Raw genomic sequence first — 21787 nt, 5'->3', positions numbered from 1 at the left:
GTTGATAGAAATATTAATATTATATTTCTATAATATATTAATATTACAAGTGTAGGCACATAACATATAAACTCATTTGAAGGTTGACGACTTTATCAACATATGCAAAAATATATCAAAAGGCTATATAACGAGTAACATCCTGATCACAATGGGTGAAGATTTTCATTACCAAGATGCAGCGATGTGGTTTCAAAATCTAGACAAACTGATCGAGTGAGTCTGCTGCATGCTTCTATAAGCATGCGTATGCATGCATAGCATGCAAGTAGCATGAAGTTGGCGTGAAAGTAGCATGCATGATTTAAACGATCGTTTAGCTTAGGGTGGGCTTCCGGTTAAGCTCACTGCTTTACTTCCGATGGTCACGGTTCGATTCCTTTCACGGTGCAAACATTTGTATTCATGAGTATGATTGTTTAGTCTGGGTGTTTTCTATACATATAAAAAAAATCTAAGTATTTATATTGTATATTAGCTGTACCTGCGACTTCGTCTGTGTGGAATTTGACTTTATTTTTCTAAAATAAAAGTCCTAAGTTACTGCTTATTATATCAGCTACCTGCTAAAAAAAGTCCCGTCAAAATCGGTCCAGCCATTTCAGAGATTAGCTGGAACAAACAGACAGACAAAAATTGTAAAAAATGTTATTTTGGTATTGTACCAAAATACGTATTTATATGTAGTAAAAAACGCTTATTTTAATGTTACAAACAGACACTCCAATTTTATTTATATGTATTTATATGTAGTAAAAAATTGTCTTATTTTAATATCAGTTACAAACACAAGACTGCTTACCAATTTTATTTATTTATTTATTTATATCAGTTGTCTAGTACCCATAACACAAGCTCTGCTTACCGTGGGACTAGATGGCGCTGTGTTAATTGTCCACGGTTATTTATTTAGTAGTTTTGCATTCCTTACGTACTAGGTGACAGAGTTCATTGAGAAAGTTCGCAATATGTCGGAGGCGTATATGACAAATAACATTCTTGTGACCATGGGAGATGACTTCCATTACCAAGAAGCTGGGATGTGGTTTCATAATTTGGATAAGTTGATACAGTAAGTTAAGCTTACGGCTAGATGGCTCTGTGTGGCTTGGGCAGTGTTATTATTATTATTTCCACATATCACAGCTATGCTGGTGATTTGTATCGAGAATGGGCTATGCTAAACCTATTGATTATTTTCGATCTGATTTGTTTTTATTTTTTTATCATTATCATCGTTATCATCACCGTCATCATCATCATCACCACCATCACCATCACTACCACCACCATCACCATCATTACCAACTCCATTATCATCGTCCTCTAATGGTTTCACAAAAATATCACAACTCCACACAACATAAACGCTAAGTGATATCACTTCAAGTGTTACTGCATTTGGGGGGGGGGGGAGGGGGATTCGGACGCCATTTTCCTTCTTCCCATCTTTTTCCTAATCCTTGTCTCTTTCTCCTACTTACACTCTTCGTTCCTAAAAACCTGCAATTTCTCTGGCGTTGGATGTGCTCATATTCATGGAGACGTGATGCGTAGGAATGAAGATAATATTTTAAGGAAGGTGTTATATGAATGTGGATGGTTATAAGAGCAGTGGATGGCCGATAAAGAGATGGAGGGACTGTGTGAAAGATGATATGGTGAGAAAGGGAGTGAATAATGAGATGACCGCAAACAGAGATGAGTGGAAGAGAAAAACGTTACGCCGATCACAAATGATTGGGATGAGGAAGAAGCGGGTGATGGATGTGATGGTATGTAAGTTGCAAATACGCTTATTCACCATGCCCTAAAAAAATATTTTGTCTCATTGCTTCCTGTCAATGTCTGTTATTTGGACTCCTCAATTACTTGCTGTAAGGGTCTCTAATTTGGACTCCTCATTATTATTATTACTTGCTGTAGGGATATATTAGTTGACGGCCTCGGCGATCTAGCTGTTTACTTTCAGTGGTCGCGATTCGATTCCTCGTACGGTACAAACATGAGTATGATTTTTTGTAGTGTTTATATTATACTACCTGCGCCTGCGACTGCGTCCGCGTGAAATGACAATACTCCATATAACCTTTCGTCTTCCCCTTCAACCTTTTACAACCCTTTTTTCTGTTACAATTATAAAAGAACAATGGTTATAAACAATCGTTTTGTTTGTTAGTAGTATTGTTATACTGTGTTAACTGAAACCCTTTCTATGTGGGGATATAACAGTTCGTTCCGGACGAAACTTTACATACAGATGCATGACATCTTAGTCATTTGGAATGGCAACGCATAGCCAACAGTTGCCACTCACCATCAGGTGGGCCGTCTGTTTGTTTGTCATTGCATTTACATCAAAAATATCTGATATTTGACAGGTGTCAGAGTTTCTGAGTTACGTGGAAACCCAGTCACAGAGATACAGAACTAACAATGTTATATTGACCATGGGTGGCGATTTCACATACCAAGACGCTTCCATGTGGTACATTAATTTGGACAAACTGATCGAGTGAGCATTCTTTATATATATATACATATATGTTAATGACCAAACCCGATTTCAGGCCAGAGTAGTGTACCTGAGACAACCGGGTCATCCTATGCATGTTAGGATACACTAGTTCAGGATAATTTAGTTTGACATTTGTTCTTAAAATATTAGGATGTAATAAATTAAATGACTATACATTTACAACACTTGTAAAACATAATCAATAAGTAAAATCAGTACTTACCACTTTTAATTCTCTTTGGATTTTACATGTAAGTCATGGACTTTTTAAAGGCAATATTTTTCAGAAATTATTCAAATAAATTTAATTGTAGAACTAAAATTATTAAAAACTGGATTTCTAAAGATAAATTACTTGAATAATTCAAAATCTGCCAAAGCCAAACTAGTTCATCCTATAATAAAATAAATCCTTTATACCGAACTAGTATATCCTAAGCCCAACTGAGTATATCCTGCCCCGTTTAGGATGATCTGGTTTAATCTAGGACGGACTAGTTTGTCCTGAAATTGGGCTTGATCGGTAAGATATTATTATTATATGCGGTGAAAAGGATATTTGTAGTTTGTAAACTGATGAATAACTTTCAAATTAATTTTGAAAGTAAGAATAAATATTTATTCAGTGCTATTCAACAATTAATTAACCTCTAAGTATAATACATCTCTCTTATTATAACATGTTTTTGGGTGTGTAATGTATATGTATTTAAATAGAAACTATTTAAGTATATCTGTCAGTAATTTATTATTCATAACATAAGGTCTAGTTTGGGACGTAGCGTGCTAAACAGCTAGGTTACCGAGACCGTAAAAATAAAAAAAAATCTCAATTACTTACGAACTAAATATTCTAAGGCATATAATTAGTAAAAATCACGGGATCTTACCACGTTTTATATTTATTGAGTTCCCGTTGTTTCAATGGCCATGATCACGGGTAGACAGACTGACAGTCATTTTTACTATTTATACGTATAATGACCGCATTGAATTTAAAACTAAATACTAATGTTTAGTATTAATACTTTCATAGGAATTTTGAGGTTTGCATGTGCTCTTGGAATATTTTTTTGTGTTTTATTTATGCTTTTGCGGGTATGGTGCTTGCTTGCTTGTTTTTTTTATACGTATAGTAATTTGTTTTGTCAATAGGTTATAGCAATTTTAGTAATATTTACCCACCTCTCCCTCTGTGACCAACTGTGACAGAGGGGGAGAGACTATGTCACAGTTGGTCACATTTTAATAATTAAAATTTAGTGTTTTAATACTAAAATTTATAAACATGTAACAAAATATGAGAGGGTTTATGATGATGGGATTGGTTCTGGATTGTTTTTTTATATGAATTTTGTTGTTTTTTTTACGTAAAATGGTTCCAATTAATTGCCTACATTCAGACTTTATCATCAGTTGAAGGATATTGGATAAACCGTTAAATTTAAGCAGTTTTTTTATGGTACCTAATGAATATAAATTTTATCTAATGATTTTTTGTGAGTTAATGAAATTTTTTTTTTCTAATATAATGATGTGGTTATAAAACAGATATACAAATTTGAAGGCCGCCAAAGAGAATTTGAATGTCACACTGTTTTATTCAACGCCCAATTGCTACCTCAAAGCTGTCAAGGACGCCGAGTAAGTACAATCTTTCATTTATTCACCTATTCATTTGTGATTTTTTTCATTAATTCATTTATTTATTTAAATATATATGTTTATTTATTTACTTTGAGGTTACGTAAGTACAATCTTTCATTTAATAATTTGTGAATTTTTTCATTAATTAATTTATTTATTTAAATATTTATATTTATTTATGTTTTTATTTATAAATAATGTGTATTACACACAAAATTTTAAAAATAAATAAGATTATTATTATTACTATCGTTCGTGAACTCTTTATTTAGTTTATAAATTACTTCATTATTTTATTAATTAATTCTTCCATTAACTCATTCTTTCATTAAATCATTAATTAATTCCTTTATTTCATTTCATTTGTTCATTTATTCATTAATTTGTTCATTTATTAATGTATTCGTTCGCTTATCATTATTCACTCACTCATCACTACGTCCGTATATTCATTTACATATCGAAAGTCATTATTGTTATTAGACCATATACGCTTATATAACAAAAAATGGAAAATGGTGATAAGGTTTTTTTATTTTTAAAACAGTTTTCTTTTATGTATGATGAAGGAATAATGCTCTCACCTGCGCTAACGATATATGCTAGCATCATATGAGATTAGCATGAGGTCAGGATGTCAGGTCAGTTAGCCCATATTGGCAATTTACCATGATGGTTTCCAGGACACGGGCTGATAGTGTCAGCAACACCCCTGGTGTTTCAGCCGTCCATAGCCTACTATTAACCGTTTACCGTCAAATGGCCTATATGCTTGCCATGTCTGCAAACCATCGTAGTTAAATATACATACATGTGTTGCAGTCCGGTGTTGCCTACTAAACAGGACGACTTCTTTCCGTACGCGAGCGACCCCAATGCATATTGGACGGGGTATTTCTCGTCCCGCCCCACTACCAAGTACTTCGAACGTGAAGGGAACAACTATCTACAGGTATTTATATATATTATACTTCATAGATATATTGAAATTCAAATTAAAAAATCATTTATTCATGTAGGTCATTTTAGGCGCTTATGAATGTGAATTTTTTTTATATTATATTTTTTCCCTACCGTCCAGTTCAGTATATAGATCCAATAGAATAGAATAGAATAGAATAGAAAATCATTTATTCAAATTCACTTTTGAATAGTCATTACATTTTTTTTAATCTACCGCTCGTTCGGAAAGCTGTCTCATCACAAGAAGAACGAGCAAGAAACTTGCGTGTTACTCTTTTAAATAATTTTATTATTACTTTACATTTTTAAGTTTAAGTGTGTGACTACAAACCACCAATTAGCACTAATTCAATTAAATACTCAAATAGAAAAATATTGAATATATAACCAACTGGTTAAACAATTAATAAGAGGAAATCAGTCATAGTGATTAGAGCAGACCAGTCCCTACAAGCAGCACCCGTTCACGAGTATGACGGATGAGCCAGCCATCACTGCGCTCGACCATATTTTAGGGAGGCCAATAACCCGGCCCACCACGCCGCCACAAGTCTGGACATTTTAGTGAGCATGACTACTCAAAACACTAGACCACGTCAAAGCTACTCACAATTGCCATCTGATAGTTATAGTATTCACATTTTATATAAGAATGCATGCGGCAATTAATACAAAACCGCTACGCTTTCATATTTCTAAAATCAATCAATTAAATCAAGAAAGCAATGAGAAAATAAAACAATTGAGAGGAACTGACAAGAAACTCAATTGAATTACTTTTTTTAAGCCAGTTTATTTACAATGTATATTTATATAGGTGTCTATGTCTAACATTATAATTATTGTATTTATTATTTATATTATATTATTATGTTGACTTCCGCTACCATTAGTATCCCCTCGATCGATCTCCCGTCCTTTACAACTTGACCAGACGGGGGACGAGTGTATAGATATCACTCCAAACCAAAGGAAGGACTTATGGAGCGGCTGAAGGCCAACTCCAACCTGACAGATACGACTTTAGTCTGAGGGCACCGCTAGGGGTTCGAACCTTTGCTCAGGCCGTCGTAATTTCGATCCCCGTTTGAATTGGATGGGGGATCGATCGGAAGGGGCAACGTGACACGTAATTTTTATATGTAAAGATAGGAAATAGCTACTAATGTAAATATTTATTTATGTAGATGGTGAAACAGTTACAAGTGTTGGCTGATTTGCCAGATCACAACCTTCCGGTGTTGGACGAGCTGAGAAGTGCTATGGGTAAGTCAGATTTAACCTCTGCCCTCAAATAATAATAATCGTTGTCTCATAAAAACTAATACAATTGCTGCTTATCTATACATCTATACATATAAATAAAATTGCAGTGTCTGTTTGTAATATTGAAATAACCGTTTTTTACTACATGCATATATGAATTAATACGGTACATACCTACACCAAAATAACATTTTTACAATTTTTGACTGAATTATGGATTCTACAGCCGGAGGTTGTAAAAATCAAAATCCAACCTTTTTCTTAACTTAAATTTATTAATATAAAATAATAATTACAATGCTTATAGTTCGATGTTAGAACAGAATATGATCGATTTATATAATTCTATAAAAATGAAATGTAACTATAGGCATGACGCGATATAGCGTGATGCTCATTGCTGATCGAGCATTTGGTGCCGCGTGCACTGTTTATTGGAGACAGTGCAAATGCAGCAGTCCTCCTATACTAGGCTTGCGTAACAACTGTCTGTCTGTTTGTTACGGCTAATCTCTGAAATGGATTCGGATTTTTTTTGTCAGGTAGCTGATGAAATAAAGAGTAAGTTAGGCTATTTTTATTTTAGAAAAATAAAGTTATATTCCACGTATTTATATGTATAGATTTGATGCAATAGAGTGTAAATATATAAACCATACTGATGGTAATATCTGGTGACATTCAGGTGTCATGCAGCATCATGACGCGGTGACCGGAACAGAGAAAGAGCACGTCACTCATGACTACGAGAGGCTGCTGGACCAAGCGATTGAAGACGCGCTGATCATCGCCAGGCAGGCTTTTAAGTGAGTTGATACTCATCTTATATATAAAAATCTCGTGTCACAGTTTTCGTTCCCATACTCCTCCGAAACGGCTTGATCGATTCTCATGAAATTAAGTGAGCGTATTGAGTAGGTCTGGGAATCGGCCAGCATCTATTTTTCATCCCCCTAATGTTAGGGGTAGATCACCCCTAATTTTTTTTTTTATTTTAAGGCAAAACAACGTTTGCCGGTACAGCTAGTATATATATATATATATATATATATAAATATCCCCTTGGGCACTTTGTGGCTCAGACGTGCCGTATAGGTAGTTTTTTGTTGATCCTTTTTCACTTGTTGATCCGGAGGCCTTTTGTTGATCTAATGCCAGATGACCATATGTAAATGTTGCTCCGTTTTGAGCCACAACTGTCACGACGAGTAATAATAATAATTAAGCGATTTATACACGATTTTATACAAATCCACCTTTTTGGCATACGACCACTTCTTGATCCAATTCAAACGGGCCAATCAGGGTGCAGCATTTGCCAAGGGCTTCCTCATTGGCACGTTTGGGCTACTACATTATGGCTACAGTAACTTAATAATGTCTAGCTAGTATTTCAAGAATAATAGTCTATCTAATCTAAATATTTATAGAAATCAGTCTGGAGTAACGTGACTCCAGATCAAACCTCAATACTTGTTATTTTTTGGACGGGAATCTTTTCTTTTGTAACAACGTTACTGAGCGAATGAAGAGAAGACGTAACGGCGGATCCAGGGGGTAGCGTCATGGAGGTCTTGGGAGTCATGGGGGGTCATAACTCTCCTCCCCATTAGGATTTAGGTAGACTACTAATTGAACTAAAAAATAATGAAACAGCTAAATTTTTTGCACGATCGGAGTGTTGGTGCAGTGGTATTAATTATAATTAAACATTGTTACTTAAAATATAACAGTTAAAGTACTATAACACTAAAAGCAAAATAAGTATTTTCAAAATACCTTTACAAAAAAAAAATACTTTTTGAGTTTTTGTCCAAACCTCAGATATTTTATTTATTTTAGGTATATCAATCATTACATAGTATAGTATAGTATAAAACAAAGTCGCTGTCGCATCTAACAAGTACATAAATAAAGAAAGAAGACTTTTTGGCTCTGAATATATTTCAAAAATCAATTACTTTTGTTAATCAATTTATATACTCGTTCTTATTTCATAGTACTTGTTTTGATCCGAATATATACAGATACCGTAACGGTCTATTAATTATGAATTTATTATACCTAACCTAGATATTTTATTTTGACGAAACTCCGTGTAGTATCCGATAAGGGTATGCGAACCCTAAGTATTATTTCAAAATGGCCAGTAATTTCGAAGAAATAAGCCTTTGAATTTCAAATCAACTTACCAAACGGACGCTCAAGGTTCGATTCCCGCCATAGAATTTTTATTATTATTTTTTTTGTTTTGACTTTATTTTATATTTTAAATTAACTATTTTAATAATTAAATGAATTTAATCGAACAAAAAGTTGTCAAGTATTAAATAAATTTTAATTTACATTAACTATTATACTTTCTAAATTGTAAAGCAGCTAACAATTATAGTAAGATCTTATAAATAATTAACACAACAACATTTAAAATGTATTTTCTTTATTATTACAAAATATTGTTTGTGCATGCTATAATAGTTAATGTCACTTAAAATTTATTTAATATTTAACAACTTATTTTTATCGATTAAATTCATTTAATTATTAAAATAGTTATTTTTAAATATTACTTTAAAAAAAAAACAAAAAAAAGTCCCTCGAATCGAACCCGGGGTGTCTGTGTGGTAAGTTGGTACACAGGTACACTCCTAACTAGTAAAATTAATTTAATACTTAACTACGTTTTTCTCGTATGAATTAATTTAATTATTAAAATATTAAATTAAAAATAAACAAAAAGAAGTAAATAACAATAGTCAATGGTGGGAATCGAACCCGGGATGTCTGTGTAGTAAGTTGGTACACAGGTACACTCCTAACTAGTAAAATTAATTTAATACTTAACTACGTTTTTCTCGTATAAATTAATTTAATTATTAAAATATTAAATTAAAAAAAAAACAAAAAGAAGTAAATAACACTAGTCAATGGTGGGAATCGAACCCGGGGTGTCTGTGTGGTAAGTTGGTACACAGGTACACTCCTAACTAGTAAAATTAATTTAATACTTAACTACGTTTTTATTATAAATTAATAATCGTATAAATTAAATTAATTATTAAAATATTAAATTAAAAAAAAAAACAAAAAAATAAATAATAAAAAAAAAGTGTAGGATTGGAACTCAGAGTATCTGTGTGGTAAATTGGTACACAGGTACACTACTAACTAGGCCATATTGGTGTTGTTTGTTATGGTGAAAAAACTAGTATATATATAAGTTACACGTACAATTTCAAAGACTTATTTCTTCAAAACTACTGGCTATTCTGAAATAAAACTTTAGGGTTTGTATATGTAATGTTTGCATATAAAATATGATTAAAGGTTACCAGTGTATTTACACTTTTACTGAACAAACAGAGTTGTTTAGTACTGAAAATATTGTGTGGAAGCCATCAATTACTTTCAGTGCACTTATAGCTTTGATCTTTTCCTAATTATTATTATTAAGTTTTAAAGTGGTTGAATTTTGCGTAGAGTGTTTTTATACGTTATTTCTAATTTACCATTTATTTTAAGTTTTTTAAACTCTATTCATCGAGACCAATCTAATGAGTCCAAACACGATATTTCTGCTGTAAGTTTTCGAAGAGTATGTTCATCATCTGATAATACTGGTGCCAGTATGAAGTCAAGGTTAACAGATAACTAATTACTCTTATTTCGTCAAAATCTTTAGATTACGTATAATAAATTCATAATATCGCTACCTATTCGAATCAAAACAAGTATTTTAGGTACTTCATGTACTAGTATATAAATTTATCAACACACAAGTAAATGATTTTTTAAATATATTCAGAGCCAAAAAGTTTTTGTGCATTTAAAAAATTTTGCTGATACGGAGTCACTAATGCAGGAAATTGTTGAAAACATATATATCGAGTACAGGTACTATCGACGAATACTTTATCTAGGGAACACGCGGGAACGCGGAACGGCAACATGTTGCCGTTCCGCCACGATACCGTTATAGTGGTAGAAAGAGAGAGACAGTGGAGTCAGCAAATGTATCTACGGGTCGTGGCTGGATCAACATAAATGTGCAAAAAAGTGCGCGTATATATATATATATATACACTTGTCTTTAATTCAAAGGAAATATAAATAATTAACGCATCACATTTAAAACAGTAATAAGTACGTAATATTATCACATTATCAAACAGTAAGTACGTAATATTATCACATGGTAACAGCACGTATTATGGCAAAAATAAACATCGGCTGATTTGAAAAGATTTATTATAGTAATAATAGTAATCTCAGCACAATTCACACAGCTTCATCTAGACCCAAGTTAAGCTAGCTGAACATTGTGTTATGGGTACCAGACAACTGATACAAATACAAAGATTTTTTTCGTAAATTAATATATATTATCTATACATAGACAACACCCAGACCGTTACAAACAATCATACTCATGAATACAAATGTTTGCAGCGTGCGAGGAATCGAACCCTCGACCACCAAGCAGGAATCAAAGCGGTGTGCTAGCTAAATCGCTAGACTACCGACAACTAGCTGTACACGCGACTTCGTTCGCGTGGAATTTAACTTCTTAAATAATAGTTTTTGACTACGAGCATATGAATATAAATACGGTACATGTACTAAAATTTATTTTTATACAATTTTTGTCTGTCTGTCTGTCTGTTTGTTCCGGCTAATCTCTGAAATGGCTGGACCGATTTTGATGGGACCTTTTTTGACAGGTAGCTGATGTAATAAGGAGTAACTTAGGCTACTTTTATTTTAGAAAAATAAATTTAAATTCCACACGAACTAAATCCCGTGTACAGCTACTCATCAATAAAAAAAACACGTAGGTATCTCTAATATATTATACACTAGCTATTCCCGCGACTTCGTCCGCGTGGTTTTTAACTTTATTTTTCTAAAATAAAAGTAGCCTAAGTTACTCCTTATTACATCAGCTACCTGTCAAAAAAGGTCCCATCAAAATCGGTCCAGCTATTTCAGAGATTAGCCGGAACAAACAGACAGACAGACAGACAAAAATTGTATAAAAATAAATTTTAGTATATGTACCGTATTTATATTCATATGCTCGTAGACAAAAACTATTATTTCAATATTAAGAACAACAGGCTTCAACATTCTCAAGTACCACAAAAAAGATGTTTTTTCTATCGAATAAACCGTTTTTATTAAAAACAAGCTGTTCCCGCGACTTCGTCCGCGTGGAATTTAACTTTATTTTTCTAAAATAAAAGTAGCCTAAGTTACTCCTTATAAATCAGCTACCTGCCAAAAAAAGTACCGTCAAAATCGGTCCAGCCATTTCAGATATTAGCCGGAACAAACAGACCGACAGACAGACAGACAAAAATTATAAAAATTGTTAATTTGGTATATGTACCTTATATATATTCATATGCATGTAGTAAAAATCGGTTATTTCAATATTACAAACAGACACTCCAATTTAATTTATATGTATAGATTTAAAAAAAGTAACAGTCATAAGGCTAGTCGTATGCCTAATATGATTTATTTATTTATTTATTCATCCAAAATAATACAAATTGTGTAGGATAATGTAATAGTAACATTACAGTAAAATTTTGTCAACAACATAATAGTAACTTAATCATCTCGGTATATCTATAGATTAGCTGGCCCCAGCGACTTTGTCCGCGTGAAATTTTATTTTATTTTTCTAAAATAACAGTAGCGTAAGTTACTCCTTATTACATTAGCTACTTGCCAAAAAAGTCCTGTCAAAATCGGTCCAGCTATTTCAGAGATTAGCCGGAACAAACAGACAGACAGACAGACAAAACTTGTAAAATATGTTATTTTGGTGTATGTACCGTATTTATATTCATATGCAAGTAGTAAAAAACGGTTATTTCAATATTACAAACAGACACTCCAATTTTATTTACATGTATAGATGTATAGATTAAAAAAAAGTAACAGTCATAAGGCTAGTCGTATGCCTAATATATATAATAATGTAATAAATTCATTTAAACAGAAATTGCGGGAACATTATTTAAATTTGATACCTTTTTTGCTGTCCTCCTTTTTTCACATCTTTCTATTATATCCCTATAGTTCTCTCTATATTTTCTGTTTTTATTACTTTCAATTTGAGACTGTACTTATAATTTGATTATCGGATCATTATGTATTTATTTATACATTTATTTTTTTTATAGAAATTTATATTTTGCTTATCTTTATTATCTTTATAAATCTTTTTTTGACATTTCTTATTTATATTAGTGCACCGCCAATTATCTTTCGCTGCACCACTCATGGTTGCCTGGTAAATAACGCGGCAAAATATTAAGTCCGCCACATGTACAAATTTTTTTGTGCATTAAAGTTAAAGAAATAAAAAAAATACAATACTGTTTAATGAAAATGCGTATTGTCTAGTGCTTTGGGATGTATCAAAATAAGGTCAACAAAAAAGTCCGTGATGGTATATGTCTATCTCTTAAGGATAACCAAAAATAACCATTTTTTATCTTTTACATTTTACGGGATTTTTTTTTTATCGTATGTTTCCCTTAAAATCATGTAAACTATGTTATTATGTCATAATCTAAAGAAATAATAATATTTTATAGTGATATATCCACTATAAAATACCAAAAAGTAGCAATGTAATTCGTTACGCGCGAATCAGCTGTTATAAGGTCAAAGGTCGGAGCACCCCGCGTATTTTATAAATAGTGCTTCTCTGGATGTCTTTAAGAGAAAATGGCAGTATGTACGTGTATATGTACAAGTCCTTAAGTGTTAAGTTTTTCAAATGTACAATAAAGAATAATTATTTTTAAGTACAGTACTTTCGTACATTAATATAATACCTACTTTTTACTTGTATCTATTGTTATCAAAATTAAATTATAAGTTCTTAACTTGACCACGACTATGTGACCCTCTCTTGGCGCCAAAACGAGTGAAAAAATGAACAGCATACGACGACGACGCAGTACCTATAGAGTGGAGCAACTGCTTATTCAGTTTTATTCAACTATTTAGTCCCTCCACCGTTACAATGAATGGAGACGGATATTACAATGTATGTAGCATTGCGAATATAAAATATCTAGATTAGGTATAATAAATTCATAATTGATAGGCCGTTACAGTATCAGAGCCAAAAAGTCTTCTTTCTTTATTTATCTACTGTTAGATGCGAAAGCGACTTTGTTTTATACTACACTATGTAATGATTGATATATCTAAAACAAATAAAATGTCTGAGGTTTAGACAAAAATTCAAAAGGTACTTTATTTTGAAAAAGTATTTTGAAAATACCTATTTTGCATTTAGTATTTGAAATACAAAACACAAAACTATTTTTGTTTTTAGAGTGACATTTCTATGAATTCACTGTTGATAGCGAGCGGTGCGATGGAAAAAGATAACCGTTTATAAAAATGCCCTGGACAATTAACACAGACTGATACTGAACTGATATAAATAGATATTTTTATTTTGTAAATACATATAAAACACCCACACCGATGAAAACAATCGATGACCGATGAGTACAATTGTTTGCACCGTGCGAGAAATCGAACCCGCGACCATCGGATGTAAAGCGGTGTGACCACCGAGGCAGTCGAAATATATAAATAATCTTATGAATTTAATTTATTCTAATTTGTTTGTGTACGCGGGGTGCGGTGTACGGTGCTCCCCCCTGCCTCCACCGTTGCTGGAGCTTGCATGTATGGAGCATTGCGAATATAAAATATCTAGATTAGTAAATTCATAATTGATAGACCGTTACGGTATCTATATATATTCGGATTAAAATAAGTATCGCAATAAGGACCAGTATATAAAGTGATCAACACAATTAATTGATTTTTGAAATATATATACAGAGCCAAAAAGTCTTTGTGTATTCAAAAAATATCTAATTTGTTTGTGTGCGCGGGGTGCGGTGTACGGTGCAGGGGGGACCCTGCCTCCACCATTGCTGGAGCTTGCATGTATGGAGCATTGCGAATATAAAATATCTACATTAGTAAATTAATAAAGTCATAATTGATAGACCGTTACGGTATCTATATATATTCGGATGAAAATAAGTATCGCAGTAAGGACGAGTATATAAAGTGATCAACATAATTAATTGATTTTTGGAATATATTCAGAGCCAAAAAGTCTTTGTGTATACCAAAAATTTAGCCGTTCGGAGCCATTCAGTCACGAATTATTAGTAAAAAAAGTGTCGAGTATATCGTACTATCGACGAATATATATGGCCGCATCGCAAAATAGAATGCGACGTTGCCATACCGCCTGAGATATACGCGATAGGTGTGAAGTTATTCAGTGCAAAAGGTGGAATCAGCAAGTGTTTAGGTTGTGGCGTGATCAACAAAGTGCCCAAAGAGGTGTTTATATATATATATATATATATATATATGTATATATAGAGCTTCATGAAATAATAATCCAGGATACTTTATCACTTTTATAATACACTATTCCTGTGCCACATGATATACAAGACTGGCTGTCCCGGCAAACGTTGTTTTGCCATATAAATTAATAACGCTATAAAAAATAAGGGTTGATGATAGAAGGGTGAAAATTTAGGATTGTATGTATTTTTATTATGTTGTATCATAAAAAAAAAGTAAACTAAAAATTTTGTCTAAAAAATAAAAAGAAAACATTTAGGGGTGGACTACCCCTAACATTTAGGGCGATGAAAAATAGATGTTGGCCGATTCTCAGACCTACTCAATACGCTCACAAAATTTCATGATAATCGGTCAAGCCGTTCCGGAGGAGTATGGGAACGAAAACTGTGACACGAGAATTTTATATATAAGATGTATAGGAGCACAATCTGTATATAACATAATACATTATAAGTGATAACTTGTAACCGCGAAAGTGATAACAACCGCGAAACTACTGTTCAGATAAAACTTGGTAAGATTGGTGATTTTTACTAATTAACATCATCATCATCATCATCGCAGCCCGGAAGACGTCCACTGCTGGACATAGGCCTCCCCCAAAGATCTCCACGACGGTCCTGCGCTGCTCGCATCCAATGCCTTCCAGCGATCTTGACCAGATCGTCGGTCCACCTTGCTGGAGGCCTTCCCACGCTGCGTCTTCCGGTCCGTGGTCGCCACTCGAGGACTTTACTGCCCCAACGAACATCTGTCCTACGAGCTATGTGGCCTGCCCTTTACTAATTATACGTATAAATAATGACCATGTCAAATTTAAAACAGTATAGCGTTAGAGTGATCGAAAAAAAATGAATAGTGTTTTTTTTTATTATTTTCACAGCAAAGTGGCACAAGGCGATGCTCTCAAACCAACGGTGTTGTCTTACGATCGGTGCCGGCTGAATGAGACCAGTTGTTCAGCGTCGGAGAACAGCAATCAGTTTGTGGTAAGTTCTAGAAGATTCTACAACGTTATAATTTGGTTATCTCATTGCTTTCGTGATTCAATTATTTTAGAAATATGAAAGCGTAGCGGTTTTTGTATTGATTGCCGCATGCATTCTTATGTAAAATGTGAATACTATAACCATCAGATGGCAATTGTGAGTAGCTATGACGTGGTCTAGTGCTTTGAGTAGTCATGCTCACTAAAATGTCCAGACTTGTGGCGGCGTGGTGGGCCGGGTCATTGGGCTCCCTAAAATATGGTCGAGCGCAGTGATGGCTGGCTCATCCGTCATACTCGTGAACGGGTGCTGCTTGTGTGGACTGGTCTGCTCTAATCACTATGACTTATTTTCTCTTATTAATTGTTTAACCAGTTGTTGTATATTGAATGTTTTTTCTATTTTATTATTTCATTGAATTAGTGCTAATCGGTGGTTTGTATTCACACACTTAAACTTAAATTGTAAGTAAGAATAAATTATTTAAAAGAGCAACACACAAGTTTCTTGCTTGTTCTTCTTGTGATGAGACAGCATTCCGTATGAGCGGTATATTAAAAAAAAATGTTATGATATTCAAAAGTGCTTCAATGTAAGTTTATTTGAATAAATGACTTTCTATTCTATTCTATTCCTATTTCAGTCTTATTCGTTCACGGGTGTAACGTGATAACGTTTTATAGTGCGCCACCTACTTTCCCTCACCCAATACTTTTATCTCCCTGGTTGTCTGTAAGAGATCGCTTTGAGCGATGAGGCCGCCTTTTGTTCGCATATATTTCTTTCTTTATTTTTTGTAATTTTTTTTTTGATGCGCTATATAGTGTTTTTATTATTATTATTATTTCTTTATATATATATTATATATCTACCTTTGATGGGGTAATAGACTGATCATTGCGTGTAAAAATCACCAAACAATGACAGTATAAATGATGAATGATGAGGATGGATAATTTTTAAGTGGAAGACAAACATTTGCGGACTCTTCTACAAGTGTTTAATATTACAGCTTTTTGTGGAAGGATGAAAGTAAGTGGGTGAAGTTGTAATATCTTGAGGCTAGTGTGTAGGGATGCTGGGATGACACCTGTGGACGAGATAATAATTGGGAGAGTATTCACTGTTTCTACCTGCCGTTGTATTTTTAGTTCTATTGCCAAATCAGTATATTTAGCAAATTTGTTCTGTATGTGTTTGAAATGAAATGAAATGAAATTTATTTATTTGCGTATTATACAGTTAGATATTATAATATGTCCAGGTTATAATATTATTGGCAACTGTTTAATTGCCCCAATTTACGGGCATGCAAATTTTGGGTATATTAAAATGGAATAATCTATAATATTATAATTTAAAATTAATGTCTTATGTACCATTCTAATTATATAGTAATAAAAAAAAAAAGTCAACAATCATCACATAAATATTCTTTGATGTCATAAAAACACTTGTCCAGCAACCAGTAATATAATCGATTTTTTAATTTATTTAAGGGCATTTTTCTCAAGTCCGGTGGTAATTTATTAAAAAATTTTTGTGCCATAAATGATACATTCCTTTGGTAAAGCGTCAAATTGCTCTTTGGTACCAATATTTTATTTCTTCTCTGTGATCTGAGACAGTCTTTTATCTGATCATGTGTGTTAAACAAGTTTGGATGTTGTTGCACAAACGTGCAGATATCAAGTATATACATACAAGGCAACGGAAGAATACCAAGTTTCTTAAATAGAGGTCTTCATGATTCTCTGCATCCGACATTGAAAGTTTGTAAAAGATTATGTGTGTTTGGTATTGCAATATCTATAATATAAACTATTTTATTTTTCTTATCATGTAATGTTATATCTGGTCTGTTGTGATGTACAGTTTTGTCTGTTATTATAGTCCTTTATTAACAGCATTATTACAACCATAAAAAAATTCCACTAAATTCTAATTTAAATTTACGAGCTGACGGTGATGTTTTAGGTGACAGTATACAATCCCCTGGCGTTCGCTGTTGACGAAACTATTGGTGTGCCGGTCCGCGACGGCGAGTATAGTGTATACGATTCTGAGGGTAAGTAACATCGAAAACAAATATAAAAACATTTATTAATGTAGGACATTTTAGCCGTTTTTGAACGTCAAGTTTTATGTATAATGTATTTTTACCTTATTAGTAAAAGGTGGTATATGGTGAAGTTATAGGAAGGTAAAAGAATTTAGTTTTTTTTACTCCTAAAACTTTCTACCAACCCTTATTTTCATTCATTCATAAATAATTTAAGAGCTACGCTCTTGTCGGTGGAGCTCTTGCCACTTTCCGCGATCTTCCATCATGCTCTTTAATTCTTGATACGACACGACTCCCATTTTGTCCTCAATTTGTTTGATGTAGCTATTCCTTGGTCTTCCCCTCCCCCTCTTTCCTTCTATTTTTTTTTATTATAGCGATATTAATAGTTATGCCAAAACAAAGTTAAATTCCACGCAGACGTAGTTGCTGGGACAGTTAATCATTCATAAAATCTTATATTTACAGGTACAGTACTCAAATCGCAGTTACTCGACATAACATCGGCCGTACTAAACATACCCACCAGACGGTCTAAAGCTACCCACGAACTGTTTTTTATCGCCAAACTGGAAGCACTATCAATTAATTCATATTACATAAAGAAAACATCCAAAAAAGCCAAAAGGCAGACAGGAAATAATAAAAAAATGGATGATATTAATGAGTACAATGCAAATATTAATAATTACTGGCGCAATGTTAAAGATAAAATAGAAATTGATATGCGAAGTCTAGAAAAACAGGACGTTGATAATACAAACAAAAAAATGGTACCAGACATCCCTGCAACTATGAATAGGGAAGATAAATTTGTAAATAGAGGAAATATAGATATTAACGTTTTGAAAGATAAAGGAGAACGTGCTAATCAAGATGTAGAGGAGTTTGAGAAGTTGCTGGAAGAGGAGAATAGAAGAATTGAGACGACGAGGCGGATAAGGGCAGGGTTTGATAAGAGTTATCCGAATTTGAATGGCGAGGAAATGAGAATGCTGTCAGATGATCCGATGATTGTGGAACAGTATGAAGATAATGAGGTCTCTATACAGAAAAATGTAAGTATAACAAACTCACTGCCATGACTGTTAGTTCAGGTGATATTTGACATGCATTTAGCTCGGATTATTTAAATTTATCGTGGCAGATCACTGCCATAGTAATTATGATAGTAATTTATGATACACGACGCCCGAAGTTTAATATTTATGCATAGAAACTAACAGAAATCAAAAGAGCAACACACAAGTTTCTTGCTCATTCTTGTTGTGATGAGTCTGCGTTCCGAATGAGTGGATTTATTCTAAAAAATATGACTATTCAAAAGTGCTTGTATGGTTTAAAGTTTTACTTGTATAGTTTGTTTGAGTAAAAATAATTTCTATTTCTAATATCAGCGCTGCAGATTTATATGTATATTTATCTGTAGCTTTATGCTGAGTTGGTTGCCCTTTCACCTTTACGACACAAGTCACTTACATTTCTTCTATTTGTATATATTTATTCTGTACCTTAATTAAGCTACATTTTGTAATTGGTGTATATACAATTTTATCTATCTATATCTCCATATCCTATATTTTCACTGCTATATCTCACCCATACATCATTCAAACAGCATCAAAGCAAGCTGAATAACAGCAGTAGTATAAGATAAAAATTTAACACAAACTATACCTTATAGTCTTGATTTTATGATTCAAAATTCACTTCCAGGGCATTCATATCGCCGCTGATAACAATGGAGAAAGAATAACCATCCAAAACAGAGATCTTAGCTTTGATTTATCCTTCTTTTACTATCCCGGTTGTTATGGAGATAACAGGGAATTTATTAACAGATCATCTGGAGCTTATATATTCAGACCGAACGCTACAGAAGCTATTGAACTTGAAACGATAAATAGATCTAAAGTAGACGGTGATATTGTATCAGAAATTAGAACTACGAGAACGCATAATGTTAACAGCGTTATAAGAATTTACGAGACCTCTACATATATTGACCATTACTTCGTTATAGGCCCTATACCTATAGAAGATGGTATAGGAAAAGAATACGTGTCCAGGTATACTTCAAATCTGCGCAACACTGGTGGATTTTATACAGACTCAAATGGACGGCAGATAATAAAAAGGAAAATTAACAATAGACCGCAATGGAATTTGACAATAGAAGAGCCAATAGCTGGTAATTACTACCCTGTAACTAACTTCATTGCAATTCAAAGCGAGGATAATATTTTATCTGTAGTCACAGATAGATCTCGCGGCGGTACTTCGTTGAAAGATGGTGAAATAGAACTTATGCTGCATAGGAGGTTGCTTCACGATGATGCTTTCGGTGTTGGTGAGGCATTAAATGAGACTGCTAACGGTATAGGCTTAGTAGTTAGAGGGTATCAAAGAATATATCCAGTGCAACCTGAAGGTAAACTAATGAATGTTAAAGCTCTTAAAAATCATTTGCATCCAATTGTTTTTGTGTCCAATGCTGATAATTTAGATATAAATGATTGGTATAAACTAAGGAACAAATACACATGGGCGCAGCGTTCCGTTGACGGAGTACATTTGCTAACTTTGGAACCATGGAATGAGAATTTGTTACTAAGATTAGAAAACATTAACGCATTTAAGAAATCAGTTAAAGTAGACTTGAACAGTATATTGAAGAATATAAAAATTAAACGTATTAAAGAAACAACACTGGCCGGGAATCAATGGCTGAATGATAATCATAAATGGGAGTGGAGAAAGGAGGGTAAATTCGTTAAGTCATTTAATGATGCGTATGGTAACGCTGGATATGATGTTAAAGCTGATGATGATGATGATGATGATACAGATGAAAAAGGTTTGATTGTAATTAAACCTAGACAGATAAGAACGTTCATTGTAGAATATGATTACGTTAATTAAATTTTAGCAGTGTAAACTTTATTATTGAATACAGTAAGGTCTATAATGATTTGTCGTTCTCGTAAAGATGTATTTAGACAGCTTTTGCACTAGAATCAATCAAATCAAAATATGTTTATTCATGTAGGTCTATTACAGACTCTTATGATATGTCAAATCTGCCGTCAGTTCGGACTGCTTTCGAATTGAGAAGGACTGACAGGAAACTCAGCTCGTATTCTTTTTAAATATTGTTTACAATAATACAGATTCATTTTTAAATTCAAATTTGGGAGAATAGAGTGAGTGCATATGCTATTGCAATTTTGTCAATAGCAAATAATCTAATCAGTGTTCGTAACCCGAACGGACCAGGTCTACAAGCAACACCAGTTCACGAGTATGACGAATGAGGAATATCGCTGCTTATTTGTTATAAGACCAGTAATTTGAATTTTTTAATTGGTCACACCTATTTTAGTATTTTTTTTTGTCTTCTATAAATGTAACAATTTGTCTCCTAACGCGGATTGCGAAATTTTGAGAACCTTTGCCTCGGTACGGGTCGTTGGGTTTGGACCTATTAATGTGAGCCCAAATGTTAGGGGTGGACAACCCTTATCATATAGGGTAGTGGCCGATTCTCAGACCTACTGAATATGCATATAATATTTCATAAAAATATGTCAAGTCATTTCGGAGGAGTATGGTAACTAACATTGTGCCACGAGAATTTTATATAAAAAAGATAAGATAAGATAAAAGATGTGTTAACAAGGAGTTTTAATTGTGAACATATCAATAAATATGTATATACACAGAGATGGTAGTGAATAATTTAAAGTATTCTAAGATGAACATATTTGACACATTGACCGCATTGTCAGCCACGGGTGACTGACACTGGAATACTCCAATGGACTATATTCCAGTGTCAGTCAGCTGTGACTGACATAGCTCCATTGGAGTATTACAGTGTCAGTCACCAGTGACTGACACTGAGTA

At 33.2% G+C, this 21787-nt stretch overlaps 1 protein-coding gene across 2 annotated transcripts in view; it reads left to right on the top strand.

The window, feature by feature from the left end:
- The window catches only part of LOC131842791 (lysosomal alpha-mannosidase-like), a 35168-nt gene extending 13668 nt beyond the window's left edge, over positions 1-21500 (top strand). Inside the window, exons 7-15 of one of the 2 annotated variants that reach the window (XM_059191360.1) lie at positions 2382-2515; positions 4070-4162; positions 4988-5117; positions 6316-6394; positions 7080-7200; positions 15711-15816; positions 17794-17884; positions 18350-18939; positions 19598-21500. In XM_059191360.1, coding sequence (XP_059047343.1) covers positions 2382-2515; positions 4070-4162; positions 4988-5117; positions 6316-6394; positions 7080-7200; positions 15711-15816; positions 17794-17884; positions 18350-18939; positions 19598-20803 — 2550 coding nt within the window. In that variant the 3' untranslated portion in view covers positions 20804-21500. Of the gene's footprint in view, positions 1-82; positions 217-2381; positions 2516-4069; positions 4163-4987; positions 5118-6315; positions 6395-7079; positions 7201-15710; positions 15817-17793; positions 17885-18349; positions 18940-19597 lie in introns of both variants that reach the window. The other variant, XM_059191361.1, reaches the window with a different exon arrangement.
- Positions 21501-21787: the final 287 nt, after the last annotated feature.

The sequence above is a fragment of the Achroia grisella genome, unplaced genomic scaffold, assembly GCF_030625045.1.
Source record: "Achroia grisella isolate CSIRO2021 unplaced genomic scaffold, CSIRO_AGI_Agris_v1 utg2471, whole genome shotgun sequence".
In the NCBI taxonomy this organism is placed as follows: Eukaryota; Metazoa; Arthropoda; class Insecta; order Lepidoptera; family Pyralidae; genus Achroia; species Achroia grisella.
Note: the sequence above shows the minus strand (reverse complement) of the source record. Positions and strands in the feature narration are given on the sequence as shown.